The sequence below is a fragment of the Zootoca vivipara genome, chromosome 6 (genome assembly GCF_965207765.1).
Source record: "Zootoca vivipara chromosome 6, rZooViv2.hap1.1, whole genome shotgun sequence".
Lineage (NCBI taxonomy): Eukaryota > Metazoa > Chordata > Lepidosauria > Squamata > Lacertidae > Zootoca > Zootoca vivipara.
In genome coordinates, this window is record NC_142589.1 from 9,845,770 (window position 1) to 9,867,098 (window position 21,329).

The 21,329-nt window shown below is 49.4% G+C and overlaps 1 protein-coding gene across 4 annotated transcripts in view; it reads left to right on the forward strand.

Annotated features, from left to right (window-relative positions):
• Positions 1-21,071, forward strand: part of TMCO4 (transmembrane and coiled-coil domains 4) — a 36,300-nt gene extending 15,229 nt beyond the window's left edge. For 3 of the 4 annotated variants that reach the window (XM_035121124.3, XM_035121125.3, XM_035121121.3), the window contains exons 7-14: positions 183-326; positions 1,501-1,620; positions 3,980-4,144; positions 6,587-6,723; positions 7,704-7,788; positions 12,905-13,022; positions 14,366-14,483; positions 17,994-21,071. In XM_035121124.3, the coding sequence (XP_034977015.1) occupies positions 183-326; positions 1,501-1,620; positions 3,980-4,144; positions 6,587-6,723; positions 7,704-7,788; positions 12,905-13,022; positions 14,366-14,483; positions 17,994-18,425 (1,319 nt within the window). In that variant the 3' untranslated portion in view covers positions 18,426-21,071. Of the gene's footprint in view, positions 1-182; positions 327-1,500; positions 1,621-3,979; positions 4,145-6,586; positions 6,724-7,703; positions 7,789-12,904; positions 13,023-14,365; positions 14,484-16,079; positions 16,186-17,993 lie in introns of all 4 variants that reach the window. The other variant, XR_009557816.2, reaches the window with a different exon arrangement.
• The last annotated feature ends 258 nt before the right edge of the window (positions 21,072-21,329 follow it).

Genomic DNA, 21,329 nt, shown 5'->3' on the forward strand with positions numbered 1-21,329 from the left:
GGACCACGAGAATCATCTGGTCCCACCCCCCTGCAGTGTAGGACTCTTTTACCCAACGTGGGGCTCAAACCCACGACCCTGAGACTAAAGGGTCTGGGGATCTGCGCTTTGCTCCCAGGTCTGAGGTTCCCCTTCACTCGACCCTCTGCCAGGAGTTGAAACAACATCTACTCTGTTTTTAGGTCTGACAGGGGGCCTGGCTGCCCCCCTGGTGGCAACGGGAGCGACGGCAATCATTGGCAGCGCTGGGGCCGCTGCCCTCGGCTCGGTGGCCGGGATGGCTGTCATGGGGTCGCTCTTTGGAGCTGCGGGAGCTGGACTCACAGGTAAGCCACATCACTGGGTGTTCCTTGGGGGCAAAGCAAGCTCTTCTTCTATGCATCTGGCTCTCTTGGGGGAAGCAGGGGGGCAGTGTGTCCACCTATCTGTTTAGGGACCCTAACCCAGTGGTTCCCTAAGTGGGCAGTAGCCCCCTCTGTGGTAGGGGTGGTGGGATTACCTGGCAGGGGGCGCTCGGAGGCAAGCGAGTGTCCATGACTATCAAGAGTTCCCAAAACTGGTGTCACTGGATCAAGTTTGAATTAATCAAACTGAAACGTTTTAATTGGATTTTTAACAAATGTTCAATTAACCGTTACCATTTATTGAATTTTTATTACCTTCCTTAGTGGGTTGCGCAAACTGCAACTATCTGGTTCAGTGTTGTCTGCACTGACTGGCAGCAGTTCTCCGGGATTTCAGGTGGGGAAGCGTTGCATGCAGAAGGGGCCGGGCTCAATCTCCAGCATCTCGGGGGGGACGGACCTTGTTTGAATTTTTGGAGAGCTGCTGCCAAGCAGTGTATTTATTTATATTTATAATCTTTTTATTTATTTGATTTTTAAAAATAAAGAAAAGAAAAGAGAAAAAGAAAATAAACAAACATCCAAAACATACAAAATCCACATATCCTGTGTCCACAGTCGCTGTGCAAATAAAAGATACAACAGGCAGCGGCAAATCTGTGACCCAAACCCTGTCTTTGGGTCCCCATGATGTTTTTCCTCGCTGTTATTTATTTCCTATGTGTTTGGCTATTTCCGCAGCTCAGCCTCTAAAAATTATTGCTCGCTGTGCAAATGCAGTAAAGCTGGGAGTGGCTGGTTTGACAGTCAACGGATCTTATTCTCGGTAGTGGCACCCACCCTGTGGAACGCCCTCCCACCAGAGGTCAAGAGAACAACAATTACCAGACCTTTAGAAGGCATCTTAAGGCAGCCCTGTTTAGGGAAGCTTTTAATGTTTGATGGATTTCTGTATTTTAATGTTTTGTTGGAAGCCGCCCAAAGTGGCTGGGGGAACCCAGCCAGATGGGCGGGGTATAAATAATAAATTATTATTCTCATTGGTTGAGCCCAATGTCCATTTATGCAACTTGGCCGCCACGTAACCTGCCCTGGAGGCCTGCGGACAAAGGGCAAGCTATAAGAGGGGCTCTTGTTCCCCCCCCCTTCCGTTTAGGTTACAAGATGAAGAAGCGCGTGGGGGCCATTGAAGAGTTTGAGTTCCTGCCCTTAACGGAAGGGAGGCAGCTCCACCTCACCATAGCCATCACCGGCTGGCTCACGACCGGCAAATATGGTAAGGAAGAGGCAAGCAAAAGGGGAGCGCTGCAGCAAAAATGTTGCAGCGTGCGGTGGGGCCGCCCAGTCCAGCATTCCTGGCATTCAGCCATGCCTTCTCTCAGCATATTCATTTCCCCAACCATTTCTTGGTTACCACAACCACTGTAACAAATCAACATTCCGTGGCTTGCTGAGCATGCTCAGTCCCCGTCGGGCTGCTTTGGTCCCCGGCCGCCGCCGCCCCCCCCCCTCCACACATTCACACTTAGCCTTTTCCCTCCTAAAAATATTTGTACTTTTGTGAACACTGGGGATCTGCCCAAACCTTCTGGCTCCTGCCTCCCTCTCAACCACATCTGCAACGGCCTGAATATCAGAAATCGAGAGTGTCCCCAATACTACCAGCAACGTTTGGGGAGATTCCATGGCATCACAGCAGCACGGCCAATAGCAGGGCCGAAGCCTGGCAGGGGGCAGAATTGTGGGTCAGATTGGCACGGTATCAATGGCAGGTTTGAAGTTTTCCTGGGTGCACAGATGGGATTGTTTTCATCTGGAAACACATGCCCCCCCCAAAACTGTTTGTCTTACAATCTGATCCCGTAAACACTCTCGCCCGGGGTAGATTCTTGTCTTAGCAAATGTTCCTGGCTCTGCTGCTTGTGGGGACAATTTGCTATTTAAGTCTCGCAAGGACGCTGTTCTCGTTAAACCTGTTTGCTCTATAAAACAAAAGATGTTTTGTTTTATTTTTACAATCTATTTCCGTTTGCCTTTCCCACCAGTTTATTTTCTTAATAACAAGCGGCGTCCCATGAGCTGTGGGGAGAAACTCCTGGGTGAAAGGGTGAAGGTGTTAATGTGCTCTTGCAGAGGTTTCGAAGGCAGCAGAGGAGCCCAGCCACCACTTTACAACGCAGTGTTGCTGGCCCTTTGCCTTGGAGGAATCTGCTCCCAGCACTAATATGCACAGCGCAGGCATGATCTTTCAAGACCTGGTTCAATACCCTACCACAAAACTGCAACACCTCTGGAGTTATCCTAGCATGAAGGGTTTGCTTGTTTGTTTGTTTTTAGAAAAACACCTATATGTTAAAGCAGAGTTGGAGGAAAACCTATCAGGGTTGAATGGCCAACCTATCAGGGTTGACGTAGGGCATGGGTAGGCTAAGGCCTGGGGGCCGGATCCAGCCCAATCGCCTTCTAAATCCGGCCCGTGGGCGGTCCGGGAATCAGCATGTTTTCACATGAGTAGAATGTGTCCTTTTATTTAAAATGCATCTCTGGGTTATTTGTGGGGCATAGGAATTCGTTCACCCCCCCCCCCCCAAAAAAATATAGTCCGGCCCACCACATGTTCTGAGGGATGGTGGACCGGCCGCCTGCCTAAAAAGTTTGTTGACCCCTGATAAAGGGGGTTTTCAACTATCATCTGGGGGTAGACATTCCAGCAGTGGGAGAACTGGGAAGCAGGGCTCCCTAATTCGGCTCTGCTGTGCCAGATCAGGCCTCCTCTCCCTGCAACTGTCACCTGAGGGCACCCATCCCATCAGACGGCCTCATTGGGAGAGATGGGAAGCAGAAGGCTCATTCCATCAACTTTGCCAAAAGCGCAGCTCCATCGGGCACCTCCTGCCCCTGAACTGGGCCAGCTGGTCATTATAGGAACAACTGTTTAGAAACTGATGCCTGAGTTTTGGTTTTTCCTCTTCCCTCGCTGTCCGCTTTCCCTTGTGTGTCGCGGTTTTTAGCTTGTAAGCCTGCAGGGTAGGGACTGTCTTGTTTTGATGGTTCGTAAGCCGCTCTGGGAGCCTTTGGGACTGAAGAGCAGGGCACTGAAACTCTAAATAAATAGAGAGATAAAATTTTATCCACGACCATGACAAAGCAAAGCCTGTTTGCATCAGAGGGTGGCTGAATCTTGCAGTTTTGCTTCCTCCCCGTTTCTCACCTTTCCAGTCTTGAATTCAGCACATCGCACTCTTGCGTCAGTTTGCATTTCTTAAATAGCACCAAAATCTGCATGCATTTTGGGGAACAGTCTTCTTTAAGACACACGTTTTGCCTAATACAGTATGTTCATTTTTGCAAGCCGGTCCCCCCTCCCCATAATATAATGCATTATGTATGCCCCCCCCCGATTCCTATTTCTGTGTCCATGCTTCCCTAAAAACACTTCTTTCTGTGTATACACAATATTTGTTAAAGAGCTGCGTTACAAAATTCAGGAGAGCATGACGTTTGAAAGGCAGCTGCGTTTTTCAGCCCGCTTATTGCTTCAGGAAGTGTGTGTTATGCATGGATTCTGCACCGCCCCCTTCCCATCTGTGTCTTATTAATTCTTTGTGTCTGCAACTTTTTCTTCCTACCTTTAGGAAGTTTCACGGCTCCCTGGAGCAGCCTGCTGCAGTCCAAAGAACAGTATTGCTTAGCCTGGGAGAGCAAGTACCTGATGGAGCTGGGCAACACCCTTGACTCTTTGCTGAATGGATTGGTCAACGTCGTGGCTCAGGAAGCATTGAAATTCACTGTCTTATCAGGCAAGTGGTTGGTGGTCATCCACTCTGGGCGGTTATTTCCCCGCGATTAGTCTATGTTCCTCCATCCACCGGTTGCTTCAATTTGAAGCCCTCTCGCTCAATTATCCCATGACTCTCGGATAGCCAGATATACTTACCGTTTCTTTTTTAAAAAGAAAATCAAGTTCCTAGTCATTATTATTATTAAAATTTGTACGCTGTCCCATACCTGTACAGAGTGGCTGGGAAACGCAGCCAGGTGGGTGGGGTATAAATATTATTATTATTACTATTTCTATTATTATTATTATTATTATTATTATTATTATTATTATTATTATACGGTATCATCTCAGGGCAGTTCACAACATACAATTACAGTATAACCCCCCCCCCAATACTTAATAAAATTAAAAACAAAGACAACTCAATAATCCCCAACACATTTAAAAGAAGAAAGTCGCAGGACTCTATCTGCTTTATTTTCTTCATTCCAAAAGGTTTATATGCTGCTTGGTTGTAATAAAACCTCAATGCGGTTTAGAACTAGAATCAGTGCAGATGCTGCCCTCACCAGAGACAGCTTGTTGTTGTTGTTTAGTTGTTTAGTCGTGTCCGACTCTTCGTGACCCCATGGACCATAGCACGCCAGGCACTCCTGTCTTGCACTGCCTCCCGCAGTTTGGTCAAACTCATGTTCGTAGCTTCGAGAACACTGTCCAACCATCTCGTCCTCTGTCGTCCCCTTCTCCTAGTGCCCTCCATCTTTCCCAACATCAGGGTCTTTTCCAAGGATTCTTCTCTTCTCATGAGGTGGCCAAAGTATTGGAGCCTCAGCTTCACGATCTGTCCTTCCAGGGAGCACTCAGGGCTGATTTCCTTAAGAATGGATAGGTTTGATCTTCTAGCAGTCCATGGGACTCTCAAGAGTCTCCTCCAGCACCATAATTCAAAAGCATCAATTCTTCGACGATCAGCCTTCTTGCATTGTATTGCATTGGTATGGAAGGTTGCTGAACAACTCCAGGCACGCCTGGAAGAAGAGGACCATTTGGATCCCTTCCAGTCAGGATTCAGGCCTCATCATGGGACTGAAACTGCCTTGGTCGCACTGGTTGATGATCTCCGGCGGGCTGGGGACAAAGGTGAGAGTTGTTTCCTAGTTCTGCTGGATCTCTCAGTGGCTTTTGACACCATCGACCATGACATCCTACTGGACCGTCTAGAAGGGTTGGGAGCTGGGGGCACTGTCATGCAGTCGTTCTGCTCCTTCCTCCTGGACCGTGTTCAGAAAGTGGTGGTGGGGGATGAGTGTTTGGACCCCTGGGCTCTCTCACTTGTGGAGTGCCTCAGGGCTCTGTCCTCTCCCCATTGCTTTTTAACATCTACATGCAGCCGCTGGGAGAGATCATCAGGGGGTTTGGGCTGGTGTTCATCAGTATGCGGATGATACCCAGCTCTACCTCTCTTTCAAATCAGAACCAGTGAAGGTGGTGAAGGTCCTGTGTGAGTGCCTGGAGGCAGTTGGAGGATGGATGGCGGCTAACAGATTGAGGTTGAATCCTGACAAGACAGAAGTACTGTTTGTGGGGGACAGGAGGCGGGCAGGTGTGGAGGACTCCCTGGTCCTGAATGGGGTAACCGTGCCCCTGAAGGACCAGGTATGCAGCCTGGGAGTCATTTTGGACTCATAGTTGTCCATGGAGGCACAGGTCAATTCTGTGTCCAGGGCAGCTGTCTATCAGCTCCATCTGGTACACAGGCTGAGACCCTACCTGCCTGCAGACTGTCTCGCCAGAGTGGTGCATGCTCTAGTTATCTCCCGCTTGGACTACTGCAATGCACTCTACGTGGGGCTACCTTTGAAGGTGACCCAGAAACTAGAACTAATCCAGAATGCGGCAGCTAGACTGGTGACTGGGAGCGGCCGCCGAGACCACATAACACTGGCTCCCAGTACGTTTCCGAGCACAGTTCAGAGTGTTGGCGCTGACCTTTAAAGCCCTAAATGGCCTCGGTCCTCTATACCTGAAGGAGCGTCTCCACCCCCATCCTTCTGCCCAGACACTCAGGTCCAGTGCCGAGGGCCTTCTGGTGGTTCCCTCGTTGCGAGAAGCCAAGTTGCAGGGAACCAGGCAGAGGGCCTTCTCAATGGTGGCGCCGGCCCTGTGGGATGCCCTCCCATCAGATGTGAAAGAGAAAAACAGCAACCAGATTTTTAGAAGACATCTGACGGCAGCCCTGTTTAGGGAGGCTTTTGATGTTTAATAGATTGTTTTATTTCATTTTTCTGTTGGAAGCCGCCCACAGTGGCTGGGGAAACCCAGCCAGATGGGCGGGGTATAAATATATTATTATTATTATTATTATTATTATTATTATTATTATTATTATTATTATTATGTAGCTTTCTGATTTCCAGCTGTCCTGTTTCCTCTCCCCTGCCCCACCCCCACCCCCCAGGCATCGTCACCGCTCTCGCATTACCTGCCTCCCTGCTCACGGTGGCCAGCGTGATTGATAACCCCTGGGGAGTGTGTCTCCACCGCTCGTCTGAGGTCGGCAAACACCTGGCTCGAATCCTGCTCAGCCGGCACCAGGTAAGAAGGTGGTTTGACGGTCACAACCCGAGTCCAAGTGTGTCTGAGCTGGGAAAAATCTCTGTGGGATCTCTGTAGTAAGAGGGGGTCCTGGCTCAGTTGGCGGAGCAGTGAGGTGTAGCGGTTAGAGCGTTGGAACTGCTAGTACTTGGGAGACCAGGGTTCAGACCCCCCACTCACCCATGAAGCTCACTGGGTGACTCTTCCAGCCTGAGCTACCTCACAGGGTTGTTGTGGAGATTGATTGAAACCCACCTTGAGCTCCTTGGAATAAGAGGTGCAATAGGAACACAATGAATAAGTAAATCTGCTTATCCTCAGGAAGAAAGAATTGTGGGGAAAACATTTATTATCACGGTGGTAGTGTTAGTCCTACGCGGAACAGACCCACTGAAATGAATGGGCATGACTAACTGAGGCTCATCAATTTCAGTTTATTTACTGCAATTGTAGCTCATCCTTTTTTTCTCCAGCGAGCTCAAGTTGGCATGCCCGGTTCTCCACCAATCCATAAATCATCACAACAACCTTGTGAGGTAGGTTATTCTGAGAGGGGCAGTGGCCATGCTAAAGTCATGGCTGAGTGAGGATTTACGACTCTTAACATCTGTACAGTAGGCTACATTTCAGCCACTACGGAATTGTAGAATTGTCAGGTTGGAACGCACCCAAAGGTCATCTAGTCTAACCCACCGCAAATCATTGCTGTTAATGAATTTCTTCCCAGAGGAGCTCAGGGTGGCAAATACATCAAAACACGGTTTAAACACAGTCTCTCTGTCACGTCGATCAATCCCTGCAAATGCCAAATGCCCCTGCATGTAGGCAAGCATCACCAAATTTCCAGGACATGATCCAGCCAGGCAAAATCTTTCTTTCTTTTTCACTATCAAGTGGTAATCTTTACTGCTTTTTCGAGGCAGGGAGCTTGAGATTTTAAGCTTGTTTGGGTTCTGTCATTCTGTTCTTTCCCCTTCCAGGGCAAGCGGCCGGTTACCTTGATGGGTTTCAGTCTTGGCGCCCGGGTCATCTACTTCTGCCTCCAGGAAATGGCCAAGGAGGAAGGTGCGTGCTGGAGATAAGCTGAGACACTGTTCATTCTTCATCAGCAGCGTAGTGGTCCATGGTCGTGGGGTGTGTGTCTCAAAGACCCCTTGCTATTTTTGTAGCAGGGTCTCCGCTTCCAGCATCCCAGGGCCGACCAATCAGCATGAAAGGGGGAGCCACTGAAAAGGAGTCTTCTCACCCTTTGTACCAACAGGGGCCAATCCGAATGAAAGGAGGCGGCTCCAAAACCGACCACTTAGGCCAAACCTGGGTCTCCAGCCGTTTTTGCACTACAGTTCCCATCTTCCTTGACCACTGGTCCTGATAGCTAGGGATGATGGGAGTTGTAGTCCCAACAACAGCCGGAGACCCAATTTTGAGAACCTTAGGCACACTGAAAGCACAAGGAGCTTCCTGCATTGCAGTGGGTTGGGCCAGATGACCTTTGGGGATCCCTTCCAACTCTGTCTTGAGAGAATGGGGCGCATGTTCTGCTAGGTACAAGGAGAACTCCAGGGGAAACACAACTTGGCTCACTCCAAAGGAATTGACACACGCAGAAAATAGATCCAGCTGAAAGGCGACGTGCGGAGATCAATTTGCTGCCAAGGAGTGTGGTGGAGTCTCCTTCTTTGGAGGTCTTTAAGCGGAGGCTTGACAGCCATCTGTCAGGAATGCTTTGCTGGTGTTTCCTGCTTGGCAGGGGGTTGGACTGGATGGCCCTTGTGGTCTCTTCCAATTCTATGATCTCGGGTTGCAATGCACCCTAATTATTATTATTACATAATTATAAGATTATCACATAATCTTAGAAGAGGTAATCTTTGTGATTACCACAAAGGGACCCTGCACATCTGAATTGGCTAGGGTCAATTCAGGGACGTGGCAAAAGGTGTATGTAACTTACAGGTGCACTCCTGAAAGAACCTGGTTTTGCTGCAGGCCTGTGCAGGTGGCAAACCCTGTCAAAGGGGAAGGACACCTGTTTGCTTATAGAAGGTCCTGGCTCAATCCCCAGCATCATCTCCAGTTGGGCTGGGAATGCGCCATTGCTGCCAGTCAGTGCTGGCAGTATGGAGCTATCTGGACCCAAGAGTACAGTACCACTGCAGGGGGCCACACCCTAAAGGCCTATCCATCATAAAGAAAGCATCTGCAGGAGGCCCCGTCCTGCCCAGTGCACTTTATTGGCCAGGTACATAGGTAACAGTCCAGGCAACGTTTTACAAAAAGCTGGTGCCTTCCTCCTCGAAGTGTCATGGCGTCAGGCTTCCTGGGATCGCCTCCAAGCCTCCCACAGAGGCTCTTTCGTCACAACAGCATCCGTTGCTAAAAGTCCACCCGAGCAGTCTCTGCATCCTCGCACACCATCCTGTTTTCCTCCTCCTTTTCCTTAAAAGTCGCCGTTCTCGGCTGCCGTTGCCCACCCCCATGCCCGACACTTCTTCTATTTAACTTGGAAAGCCATCTGCCAACTGTTAACACGAGCCGCACCCTCCCATATTAATAGCTCCACTTGGCGGCAACGAGGAATCGAATGGTCACGATCTCTCGTCGATGCGTGTGTGTGTGTCCCAGTCTTCCTTCCCGCAGACGGTTATGTTGGGACGATTTGTACCAATTAATATAACGAGGCGCATCCCCACTGAAAAGGGAGGGACACTAACCAATATTTCCGGGTGCTGCGTTGAAATCGCTGCGTGGCAATCCACAGCCCTCAACTCCCGCTCCTTGTCTTTGCTTCTTCCTGCTGCCCCCAGCCTCAACTCTCAGCCTCAAGGACATATCAGGATCAGGCCAATGTCCCCATTAGTCCATCCTGTTCTCTCATTGGCTGACTAGATGCCAATGGGGAAATCTGCAAGCAGCTCCCGAGCACAAGAGCCCTCTCCCCTCCTTGCAGCACATTCACTTTAGAACTCCCTGAAGAGGAAACAAACTTGTTTTCTCCTGCCCTGGAGGGTAGGACCGGAACCAAGTCGGCTTCAAGTCACAAGGAAGGAAATTCCGACTAAACACCAGGAAGAACTTTCTGACAGTAAGAGCTGTTTGACAGTGGAACAGACTCCCACTGGGCTCTCCTTCCTTGGAGGTTTTTAAGCAGAGGTTGGACGGCCATTTGTCTTGGATGCTTTAGCTGAGATTCCTGCATTGGAGGGGGGGTTGGACTAGATGGCTCTTGGTGGTCCCTCCCAACTCTACAATTCTGTGATTCTATGCCTCTTGGCACCAGGAAGGTGTCTTTACTGCACTCTATTCAGCACCTGCTAAGGACATTCTCTCAGGACTCAGGGATGGCCACCAAGATAGATGGCTTTAGAAGAGGATTGGAAAAAAAAATTAATGGAAGAGAGCACTATTGATGGCAAATAGGCATGATGACTCTGCTCTGCGTTCGTTGGAATCTGCATTGCTTCCGAATCCCACAGGAGGGGGGAGGGCTCTTGTGCTCGGATCCTGTTGCGGGTTTCCCTTTGGGACACCTAGTCGGCTGCTGCAAGAACAGGACGGGCAATTAGTGTGATCCAGCAGGCTCTCCTTATGTTTTTAAGTTCTTAAAAAGCCTTGGGTGCAGACAGGCTAGACCAGGCATCCACAAACTTCGGCCCTCCAGATGTTTTGGACTACAATTCCCATCTTCCCCAACCACTGGTCCTGTTAGCTAGGGATCATGGGAGTTGTAGGCCAAAACATCTGGAGGGCTGTAGTTTGGGGATGCCTGGGCTAGACCCAAACCACCAAGGGCTTTAACGAGGAAAAAGAGCAATTGCATCCAGCCCAACAGCAAACCCAAGGGCCAGCCCATTTGCCAAGGCACCACTGCGACGAATTCCCTGGTTGTGAGCTAGCTGTGATTTTTTCCCAAGCCGTCTCCAAAGGCAGCCCCACAAGCACTGTGCTGCAGTAGTCTAGCCCAGTGGCACGTCTGCACAGCCCTCTTTCCCTTCTCCTTTTTTTCGATCACGCAGGCTTAAGACTGGGTGGCTGTGCAGGGGCCGAAAGATGAGATGGGGAGGAGGGAGGAGGAGGAGGAGGTTGCCAGGCAACTCTGGCGACTCTGTTGATTTCCAGTTGCTCCTTCAGCATCCAATGCACTAGGCAGTAGCTGTGTGTTTTGGGGGGGGGAGGTTCCATGCAGAATGCACCCCATTCAGCCTGGAGCTTCCCTCCAACCCCAACCCTTCCACCACCCACTGTCCAGTCTTAAACAGGGGGTGGTTTTAAGGTCAGGAGCCGCAAGCTGCAAACGCGATGATCACATTACCTGAATGTGATGCTCACTCAGAATCCGTCCTCCCCTCATCTGAACTTCTTCTGCAAAAGAACCTTGCTGCTATTCAAATTAGGATGAGTCAAATCAGGCTTATGAATTCCTTTTTGGGCAGCAGAAATTGCTCCCCCCCCCCCGCCAACTCCTTTTTTCTCTGGCATGCACTTAGAATAAGTCTTACAATCTGCCCAAATTGGATCATTCAGAATGACAAATTGGAAGTGTCTTATCTTTTTTGTTTCCTCTTTATTCTCCCCCCCCCTCTTCCGCCCTCCCACAAAAAAAGACCCTTCTAGGAAAAAATCCAAGAATCAGAACGTAGATTGTAAATTGAGTTGCTCCTGAGGGCTGCCTGCAGCTGCTTTGATAGTTATTTGCAATCATTTTTTTAAAAAAAATTGTCTTCCCCGTTGCTTGAGTACTGGTTGTACTCTGGGTGTTGGGGGAAAAAATAAGTAAATCTCAAAGGTTCTATCTAACTAAGTCCTACTGGGAGTAAGCACATTGAAGGACATGGACCCAACTTAGTAATGTCCATTGGTTTTGATGGGTCTCCTTTGAGTAGGACTAGCCCTGGGTACAAGCAGGTATTATAGAATTGTTGAGTTGGAAGGGGGGACCCCAACGGTCATCTAGTCCAATCTCCTGCTATGCATGGAGGGACGGACAATTAAAAGTTGCAATTCTTTATGTGCTTAGCAGGGGCTAAGGCCCATTGAATTCAGTGGCACCTGCTCCCGAGGAGACATTCAGGCGCTCGCACCTGGGAATGTAAGAAGCTGCCTTATCCTGAATCAGGCCTTTGGCTTATCTAGCTCAGTATTGTCTACACTGACTGGCAGCATCTCTCCCTGCTTTCAGGCAGGGGATCTTTCCCTGCCCTGCCTGGAGATGCCAGGGATTGATCCTGGAACCCCCTGCATGCAAAGCAGGTGCTGTGAGCTGTGGTCCTTCGAAAGAGAGGAAAAGAATCTAGGCTGTGGGTCCATCCAGCTCAGTATTGTCAACACAGGCCGGCAGCAACGGCTCCCTGGGGTTTCAGGTAGGGGAACGTTCCCAGCCTGGAACTGTAGTTTGTTGAGAATTGTTAGGGCACCGCTATTCCTCTCCCAGAACTCCCAATTCCCACAGTGGCTAACTGTTCATCCCTCTTCACAGGGAACTTTGGGAACTGTAGCTCTGGGATGGGAATGTAAAGGGAGGCAATCTCCTACCAACTCTCAGCACCCATAACTAACTACAGCTTCCAGGATTCTTTGGGAGAAGCCATGTTTGTTGAAAGCAAATATAAGGTGTGAATGTGCCCTTCATTGGAGACAACCCTCGGTGTCCATCTCGCTTGTGTGTTTCTTGCATTTCTATCCCACCTTCTTCCTCTTCCAAGGAGCTCCAATTGGCGCTCATGGTTCTCCCCCTCCTCATTTAATCCCCACAACAACCCTGTGAGGTAGGTTAGGATGGTAAGCAGTGACTGGCCTAATGTGACCCATTGAGAGCTTCAGGGCCTAGTGGGCATTCAAACCCTGGTCTCCCAGTTCCTAGTCCAACACTCTAACCAACAGGCCACACTGGCTTTTGCTAGAATCTGGATAAAACTAGGCATTCATTGAATCTGGATCCCTCTTTGAGACTGCCTCCCCGTATGCATGGTTACGTGGCAGTGAGTCCCTGTGAATTAAGTGCAGCTTTCTTCTGGGTAAACACACACACACATTGTTGTGTTTCGTGGCGCCAGATTCCCCAAGCGGCGTTTCGAAAGCAGCAACCAGCCATTCCCAAGACGCCGCCACATCTCTGGAGCATTGTCCTCCAAGGCCGTCTCACTGATGCTTTGTGGGGTGGGTGGGCTCCCTCTCTTCTCAGACTGCAGAGGCATCGTCGAAGATGTGGTCCTCCTGGGGGCACCAGTGGAAGGGGAAGCCAAATACTGGAAGCAAATTGCCAAGGTCGTTTCGGGTAGGATCATCAACGGCTACTGCAGGTCTGTAGGCCCTAAAAATGGGGCGGGCGGGCTGGTTTTCTGTAAGCATTTGGAAAAGTTAGCGTGTGGTTTGGATGGTCTCTTGAAAAAGATTGCTGGGTCTGATGTCTTTGCCTTGATATTCTTCCTGGGAGGCGAGGTGTGTTGTTTGTGTGTGGGAAGGAAGGAAGGAAGGAGAGTTAGGCACCGAAGAGGGCCAGACCTGTATTAAATGTATTTTTTTCAAAAAACAAACAAACTCAAATACAACATAAAAAAAACTCCAGAATCATTTCTATGGGGCATGGTAGATGAGGGAATTGATAAACAGGACGAAAAAGCATTCCTGTACTCAGTGGCAGCGGCAAGGATTTTAATCGCTAAATTGTGGAAATCACAGGAGACGCCTACAATTAGAGATTGGCAGGAAAAAGTAATCAGTTACATTGATTGGCCAGACTGACAAATGCAATAAGAGGGGGTACCTATAAGAAATTTAATCATAATTGGGGAAAATTTGGAGAATATCTGAAAAGACTTGGGTTTACAACAAATATTCTGTAGAGATTCCAAAATGAAATTGATTCAAAGCAGTACAAATAAGTATATCTGTAGCACGGGATAAAGATGAGTGGAAGTCAACTTATAAGAAGAAAATGTAAGATTTGTATAATGGCGGATTTGATTTATGTTTTGGTTGTAGTTTTTATTTGTATGTATTTTATGTATAGTATTGTTTTAATCTCAATAAAGGTTATTTTTTTTAAAAAAAAAGACCTGTATTAAATGAAGCCAGAGTTGTCATGGTGGGAGTTAGGGGCAGTAAAGGCAAGTGGCAGTTTAGTTCAGGGGTGTGATACCTGGCAACCTCTTAGTTGTTGCTGGACCCAAACTTCTATCAGCTATTCAGATGACATGGCTAATGGCCAAGGAGAGATGGATGTTGTTATTCAGCAACATCTGCAGCTCCCCAGGTTTCCCATCCCTGAATTAGACCATCACTTGCCATCACTTGCAGAGCTGGCCCGCTATCCAGCCAGCATGGCGAACAGCCACGGAGGGGTGGGAGTTGTGGTCCAGCATCATCTGCATTCAGAGAAGGTAGAGTTGTGATAGCGGGAGCTAGGGGCAATGAAGGCAAGTGATGGCCTAGTTCAGGGATGGGGATCCTGTGCCCCTCTAGGTGCAGTTGGACTTCCATCAGCCCCAGCCGACATGGGCAATGCTCCAGGATGATGGGCCTGCAGCATCTGGAGAGTCACAGGGATCCCGATCCCTGGGTTTGGTGGCCCATCCGGTTATATGCTTCAGTCGTTTTAATGATATGGCTGCTCAGTAGTGGTGGTTCCTTTTTCTCCTCCCAGGGGAGACTGGCTGCTGAGATATGTCTACCGGACGTCCTCTGTTCAACTCAACGTCGCTGGACTTCAGCCAGTTAACCTGGACGACAGGAGAATGGTGAATGTGGATCTCTCGTCGATCGTAAGTAACGCTTTTCAGTCCTGCAGGCAGTAAACGTCAGTGATGGCTGCTGAATTCTCCCAAGCCAGAGGGCTGTATTTTGAGACCTTTCTGGTTCCTGGACCCCGCAAGTGTTAAAATATAAGCAAGGATTCAGTTCCTGGACTAGCCAGTAAAGTAACAAAGGAAGTGGCCCCGTGCCAGATGGCAAATGGGAGACCTGTGTTCCCTCAACTCATTGCTAGGTAGAAAGACAAAGGCCAGAAGTTGAGAGTTGAGTTGCGTGAGCTAGAAGTTGGCAGGCTGCAGGCTGGGCAGCTGGGAGACAGAGCCATGCCTGATTTCTGTTGGAATCTGAGGCTGCAACTATGGGGGAAGCAAGGCCCTCCTGGGGTGTTAGTGGTGTGAACCCCTCCATTGTAGGCTCAGGTTCTGTATATGCGTCAATAAAGCATGTATCCTAAACTGGCTCCGCTGTGCCTGATTCCAAAGGAAACCGAACCCTGAGTAAGTGGTCGGAACCGCTGGAATCTCGCACCTCTCAGAGATTGGGGTGGTATGCAACAATATTTTGATGACTTGCTCTGCACCCTAAGGCCCCGCCGGGGCGAGTCCCAGCAATTTAAAATGCAACTTTTAAAAACAGTCCAAAACAATACACAATTGCAAGAATGGGATGGGTTCTGAAAACCTACCTCTGTGTCAGAGGCCAGGATAGAGGGGCATCTTCAGCATATGACAAAAACTGCCTAGTGAAGCTGCCAGCTGCATCTCTGCGGGCTTAGCCCTCCTCTCCCTCACTGGGGAGCAGCCGTTCCGTCACACTGACTCCGTGGGAAAGACAGAAAGCAGAAGGCTCACTGCATCGGCTCTGCTGTGACAGGCTGGCTCCCCCAATAGGCATCACCTCCCACTGAACTGTGCCAGCTGCTCATTAGAAGAACAACCAAATAAGAGTTGGTGGCCTGTTTGATTCCCCCACCCTTTCCTCCCTGTCCCATTTTCCTTTTGTGTTGTGTCCTATAGTTTGTAAGCCTATCGGCTTGCACTTACTGATTGTACATGAGCCACACTGGGAGCCAGTTCAGCCAAGGAGCTGGACGCAAATACTCCAAATAAAATAAAATAAGCTCAGGGGCTGCCACAGAAAATGCTCTCTCCTGGGCTGCCACAGCTACCAGGTTCTGAGGAACTGCCAAGAGGGGGGGGGGCCTCTCTGCTAATCTCAGTGTTTGAGAGGGTCGGGGACTCTTAGTACCGAGAGCTGGGTATGAACAAGGGAGAAAATTGATTTGGCAAACCTGCTTCATTCACGCCTCCCGAAACGATCAGCAGATTGAAACGCAGCGATGCTTTACTGTATTTTTCGCTCCATAAGACGCACTTTTTCCCTCCTAAAAAGTAAGAGGAAATGTCTGTGTGTCTTATGGAGCGAATGCATGGTCCCTGGAGCCGAATTGCCCAGGGGCGAAAGGCAGATCCTGCTTTTTTTTTTAAGAAAGAGCTAAAGGCTAACAAGAGGGGAAGAGTGTGTTGAAAGGACCCACTCAGCAGCTGATTGCAAGAGATGCTGATTGCAAGCTACCTCCCTTCCCTTCCCTCAATTGTTGTCTGCAGAGAGAGGCTGCTTGTTTCCCCAGCGACATGTGACTGGCTGATTAGATTATCTGTCTGGAAACTGTAGAAATGGGTCCTTTTCCTTTCCTAGAGAAGCTGCAGAACTGTGAGTTCAACCCCATAAAAACAGGATTTTTTCCCTTTGCAAGGTAAGCTCAACAACTTTGAGCTGATCCTCAAAAATGGAGCTTTCCCCCTTTGCAAAAAAGATGCACAACTGTGAGCTGACCCCCCCCCCCAAACGGGGCTTTTCCCATTTGCAAAAAAAGCTGCACAACTTTGAGCTGATCCTCAAGAAAATGGAGCTTTCCCCCTTTGCAAAAGAAGCTTCCTCAAATATTTAATGTGGGGGTGGGGCAAAGGCACCTAGGCCTCCAGGAGTTGGCTGCTATGCCTAGGACAATTCAAGAAAGCAATTTCCCCCCCCCCCCTTGTTTTCCTACTCTAGAAACTAGGTGCGTCCTATGGAGCGAAAAATACGGTATTCTCCTCCATACATTTTGAGCATATTTAAATCACATGGCTTCCCTCCCCCATCCCCAAGAATCTTAGGAACCGTACTCTGTTCAAGGTGCTGGGAATTGTGGCACCATGAGGGGTGGACTGTGGTCCCCGCGATACTTTCGGGAAAAGTGATGTGCTTTCAGTGGATGTGACCCGTGACTGAACGTTTTGGTCCGCTTCCCTGTGCAGAGATGTGGCAAGAGGGAGAGTCTGCCTGCCGTGACTCTGCATGATTAGCTGTTCTGGGCCTGCCTCCTTCCAGGCCTACATAATGCAAAAAGATAGAAAGAGAGGTCTTAAGCTGCTGCGGCCCCAGTACCACAAGAGTAATGCTGCCCTCTTCTCACACTTAGAGTCTTCTCCTCTTTTATCCCTCTGCCTGATTTTTAATTTCTGTCTCCTTAGCAACCAAACGGGGTTAAAGAGGAGAACAGGGCCGCCCTTCCCACCTTCCGCTTCTCAAGATCCCCACCAACATCTGGAGTCTCCTTCCATTAAGCCCTCAACAGCCCCTTTTAATTAAAAGTTCTAACCTCTCCAAAACCGGGAAGAGAAAAAGACCGGTTGAGCCATATGGCTGCAGATTGCCTCGTAAAAAAATGTGGATTAAAAATACGACAGCGAGCTGTTCGTGCCAAGTTCTAAGTGGCTTCAAATGTCAAAGTGTTCCTGACAAAACCTCAGCGGCGTAGGCAGATAGGTCTGTTGTCAGAGGCTATTAGAAACCGTAGCTGCATAGAGCCTCCATTTCCATGAGCAGTATACCTTCAAATAGTAGGCAGGGCTGATAATGGAGACAATGGAGTCTCTTCCATCCTTTCTCCTCCTGTGCCCCTGACCCTCTGCACTAAAGCTTTGTTCCTAACTGGTGGCATTGTTTGGGGAAGGGTTGTGGCTCGGCGGCAGAGCATCTACTTCAGATGCAGAAGGTCCCGGGTTCAAAATCTCCGCCGGTAGCATCTCCAGGTAGGGCTGGGAAAAGACTCCCTTCCTGAAACCCCCGAGAGCTGCTGCCAGTTAGTGCTGGCAGTACTGAGCTAGATGACGAACAGGTCTGACTCAGGATAAAGCAGTTTCATGTATTTAAGCCAACCTCATGGGGACTAGAAACCTTGCTTCGTTTTTAAGGAAAGGACCGTAGCTCAGTGACGCAGCACCTGCTTGGTACACGGAAGTACAGTACCTGCATTGCAGGGGGTTGGGCTAGATGACCCTCGAGGGACCCTTCCAGCTCTAGGTTTCTCTGAATCCCCCTGGCATGTCTAGGTAGGGCTGGAAGAGTTCGCTGCCTGAAACCCCGGAGAGCTGTTTCTGCTGGTCAATGTGGACTACACTCAGCTAGAGGAACCAATAGGTCAGACTCAGTCTTGGGCGTCTTCTTGTGTCCCTAAACTCTGCGGTTCTTTCCAGGTGAGCGGCCATCTGGACTACATGAAGCAGATGGACACGATCTTGAAAGCCGTGGGTGTCAAAACAAAGCAGTGCCGCTTGGAAGAGGAGGGTAGCCTCGCCACTCTCTCCACTGAGCTTGAGGAGGAGGACCCGGGGCTGGTACCATGTGACGCTCAGGAAGAGCAACGCATCGTGGGAGAGGAAGGGCCTGACAGTACCAATGAAGGCGACGTCAACGGTGATGACCACTGGGTCTGGGAGCCGGTTTCCAGCCACAGTTTGGGCCCAAATGACCCCCGACCGCCAGCAGAGGCGGTTTCTGGACAGGGAGAAATCTCTAGTGCCGCAAGGGACCAGGACGCAGCTGGGCTAGAAGAGCCTCTTCCCACCAGCTCGTCACATTCCCAAGAACTTTCCAGCTCCGCAAGCACCCCTCTGACTCTCAGATAACATCTGAGGTGACGCAGCATGATGGTTATTGTAGTGTTTGCACTGAGTCTTCCCATCAGCCCTTGCTGAAGTTTTCAAAGAACACCAAAGACTTGCCTTTGCAGGAGCAGGCCAAAGATCGATCTGCTAGGATTCTCTGTTCCCCAGCAGTCGTCCGCCCCTGAGAACATCAGCCGCAGAGCGTGATGGAAGTAAGCTGTCCACAGTTGTTGTTTTCCATGCTGTACGGTAACTGGGATGGGTGGGTGAGTAGGTGCCCTGCCCCCCGAGGATGGAAGCTTTCCACCTTTACTTTACAATGGCAAACAGCTCTCAACTTCTCTGTGAATTTCTACTCATCCATCCAGTGCCCATCGCCGTGCCTTACAGTAACTCACATTCCGTAACTCCACATCTGTATGAAGAAGCTTGTCCCTTTTGCCAATCTAGAACTCTCCCGAGGGGACGGGCCGTTGCACAGTGACCGAGCAGGCTGACATTAACAGCTGCTTGACAGTGGAACGGACTCCCTCCGGAGGTTGTGGACTCTCCTTCCTTGGAGGTTTTTAAGCAGAGGTTGGATTACCATCTCTCATGGATGCTTCAGTTGAGATTCCTGCATTGCAGCACCTTAGGGTCCCTTCCAACTCTATTCTATGACATCTCCAGGTTAGTGGGGGGAATGTCCCTTGCCTGAAACCATGGAGAGCCACTGCTGGTCAGTGTTGATAATACTGACCTGGATGGACATAATGATATAAGGCAGCTCCCTAGGTTCATAGACCATCCCCTTTATGGACAATATTGAGGACTAGAACCTTGCAGTGTTTTTAGAGAAAGAGCTTTCGCTCAGTGGCAAAGCACCTGCAGAAAGTCCCAGGTTCAATCTAGAACAGGGATTGCACAGGAGACATAGCAAGGTTCATATGAAAGGAGAAAATAAATATACCTCTTTTATTTATAACTGCACAGGTTGAAAAGACAGGGGGTTGGGTGGGGAGAGGGACAAAAGTTGTGATTTCTTCACCACCACCACCCCCGGACATCCGCTCGCACAAACCACATCTGTTTGTTTTTCCGTATTAGCCTCCCTCACTAAGTTCTGTGCGAGTCCTCTAAGGAAACTCCCAAAACATATTCCCGATGTGACGTGCCCCGTTTCCCTGCTTGAGGCGAAATGGAAAGTGTCGCCCTGCCACCACCACCACCAAAACATCCCTTACCTAGGTTGTGTGGCGGCGGCACAAAGCAGCAGAGACAGCGATGGCGGGTTCCGGCGAGATCGTGCCATCTTGCTGGAAATTGGCGTCATTTCTCTGCCGTTTCTGGACTTGGTGGGGAGCACAGGCAGGGGTGCTGCCTTGGGGCTTCCGCTGCCCAGAGCGGCTGCTTCACCCTGCCTGTTGCAGGGGCTGGCCCTGCGTATCCCATCAGGCTTTGCATGACCCTTCAAGCTGCGGGTATCCTTGCTCAGGAAGACTGAGCAACCCCCCCCCCCGAGGGGCACTGTTTGAAGGCACAGAATTTAGCCAGCTTGTGGAGGAAGCTAAGCAGGTCGGGTTGGGGGTCTGAGATATACCAGGGTGGCATGATTTTACTGGGAAATGCTCCCCCGCCGCCGCATGTAAGAAAGGTTAATAACAAATAACGAATTAACGTCTTGAATCATTTTACACTCTTGGAAGAAAAGGCTGTATTGGAATGAACCTGAGATTATATCTCCATGCATCACAGGGTCTTGCACTCTAGCTAGAGTGTCAATCAAAAGCCAGTTCTCCACACACCCGTACATGAAAGATCCAGTGGCCTTGTTTCATTTCACGAGAAAGCTGTCATCCAAAACAGGCCTCTCGCTGTTTTTAAATCCTCTTTATTGGGTGTTGTTGAAAGGGATTCTGGGTCCCATCGGCCCAAGATAGGAGGATGGCTGGTCCCTGTTCTGCTTTGTGAATCACGAGAAACAGGTGGCCTACCGGGCAACGGAAAATGACTGCATCTGCTTCCTGCATTCTTAAGTGGGCCCCCAGGCCCACGTGTGCAGAAGGCGAGAATTTGTACACAGGTGCAATCTGGATCGGGATCCAGTCTCTCCTGGGAAGCAGTGGGAGATAAAGACAGGCTCACCGGTGCAGCCAGAAGCAATCTCTCCTCAAGTCTTTCCACGCTGGTGCCAAATTTGGCACATATACAAACTGTAGGTGAATCTCTGTGGCTCCATACAAAGGCAGCTTAAACCTTTTTACAGCATACGATAGAAAGTGCCAGAAGACAAGTAAGACCAAACAAATCAATTTGGGGAGAAATAGAATTCCTTGGAGGCCCTTTTACAGAAATTAAGGCAGTCCCTTCTTAGCAGAATCTAGGCGTTCCTTCTTTTAAAACACGGAACACACACCTCTCACTCTGCTGTTTCTGAAAATTGATAGAGATATGCAAACTGAAGGAGATATGGTTAGCAAACCACATCATGGGGAAGCAGGGCGGGGAGAGAGCGAGAGAGCAAGCAAGCAAGAAAGAAAATTCAGATTCCCTGCAAGGAACTCCCAAGCTATATCGCCTACGCAAGAACTGACACTGGTTTCTTGAGAGGGTGCAGACATAGACTGGCCTCCCTCACACCTGGCTTTTAAAATAAATAAATAAAATCTAGTTGTTTTTCAAATCAGAGTGATGAACCCTGGGATCAATTTATGTGTCAGGAGTATATATGTTGTTCTGCCAAGAAAGATTTCCAGTTCACGTACACAACGATATAAATCCTTGAGCAGGGACTGTCAATTCATTTTGTCTCAGTTTTCCCATCTGACGTTTGATTCGCTCCATTTCTGCATATGTTGGTGGGGTTTGTTTTTTTTTAAGTCTGCATGAAGATTAGTACATATTTTTTCCTATAAAAATTGCATGTGTCCTATAGAAAAGGTTTCG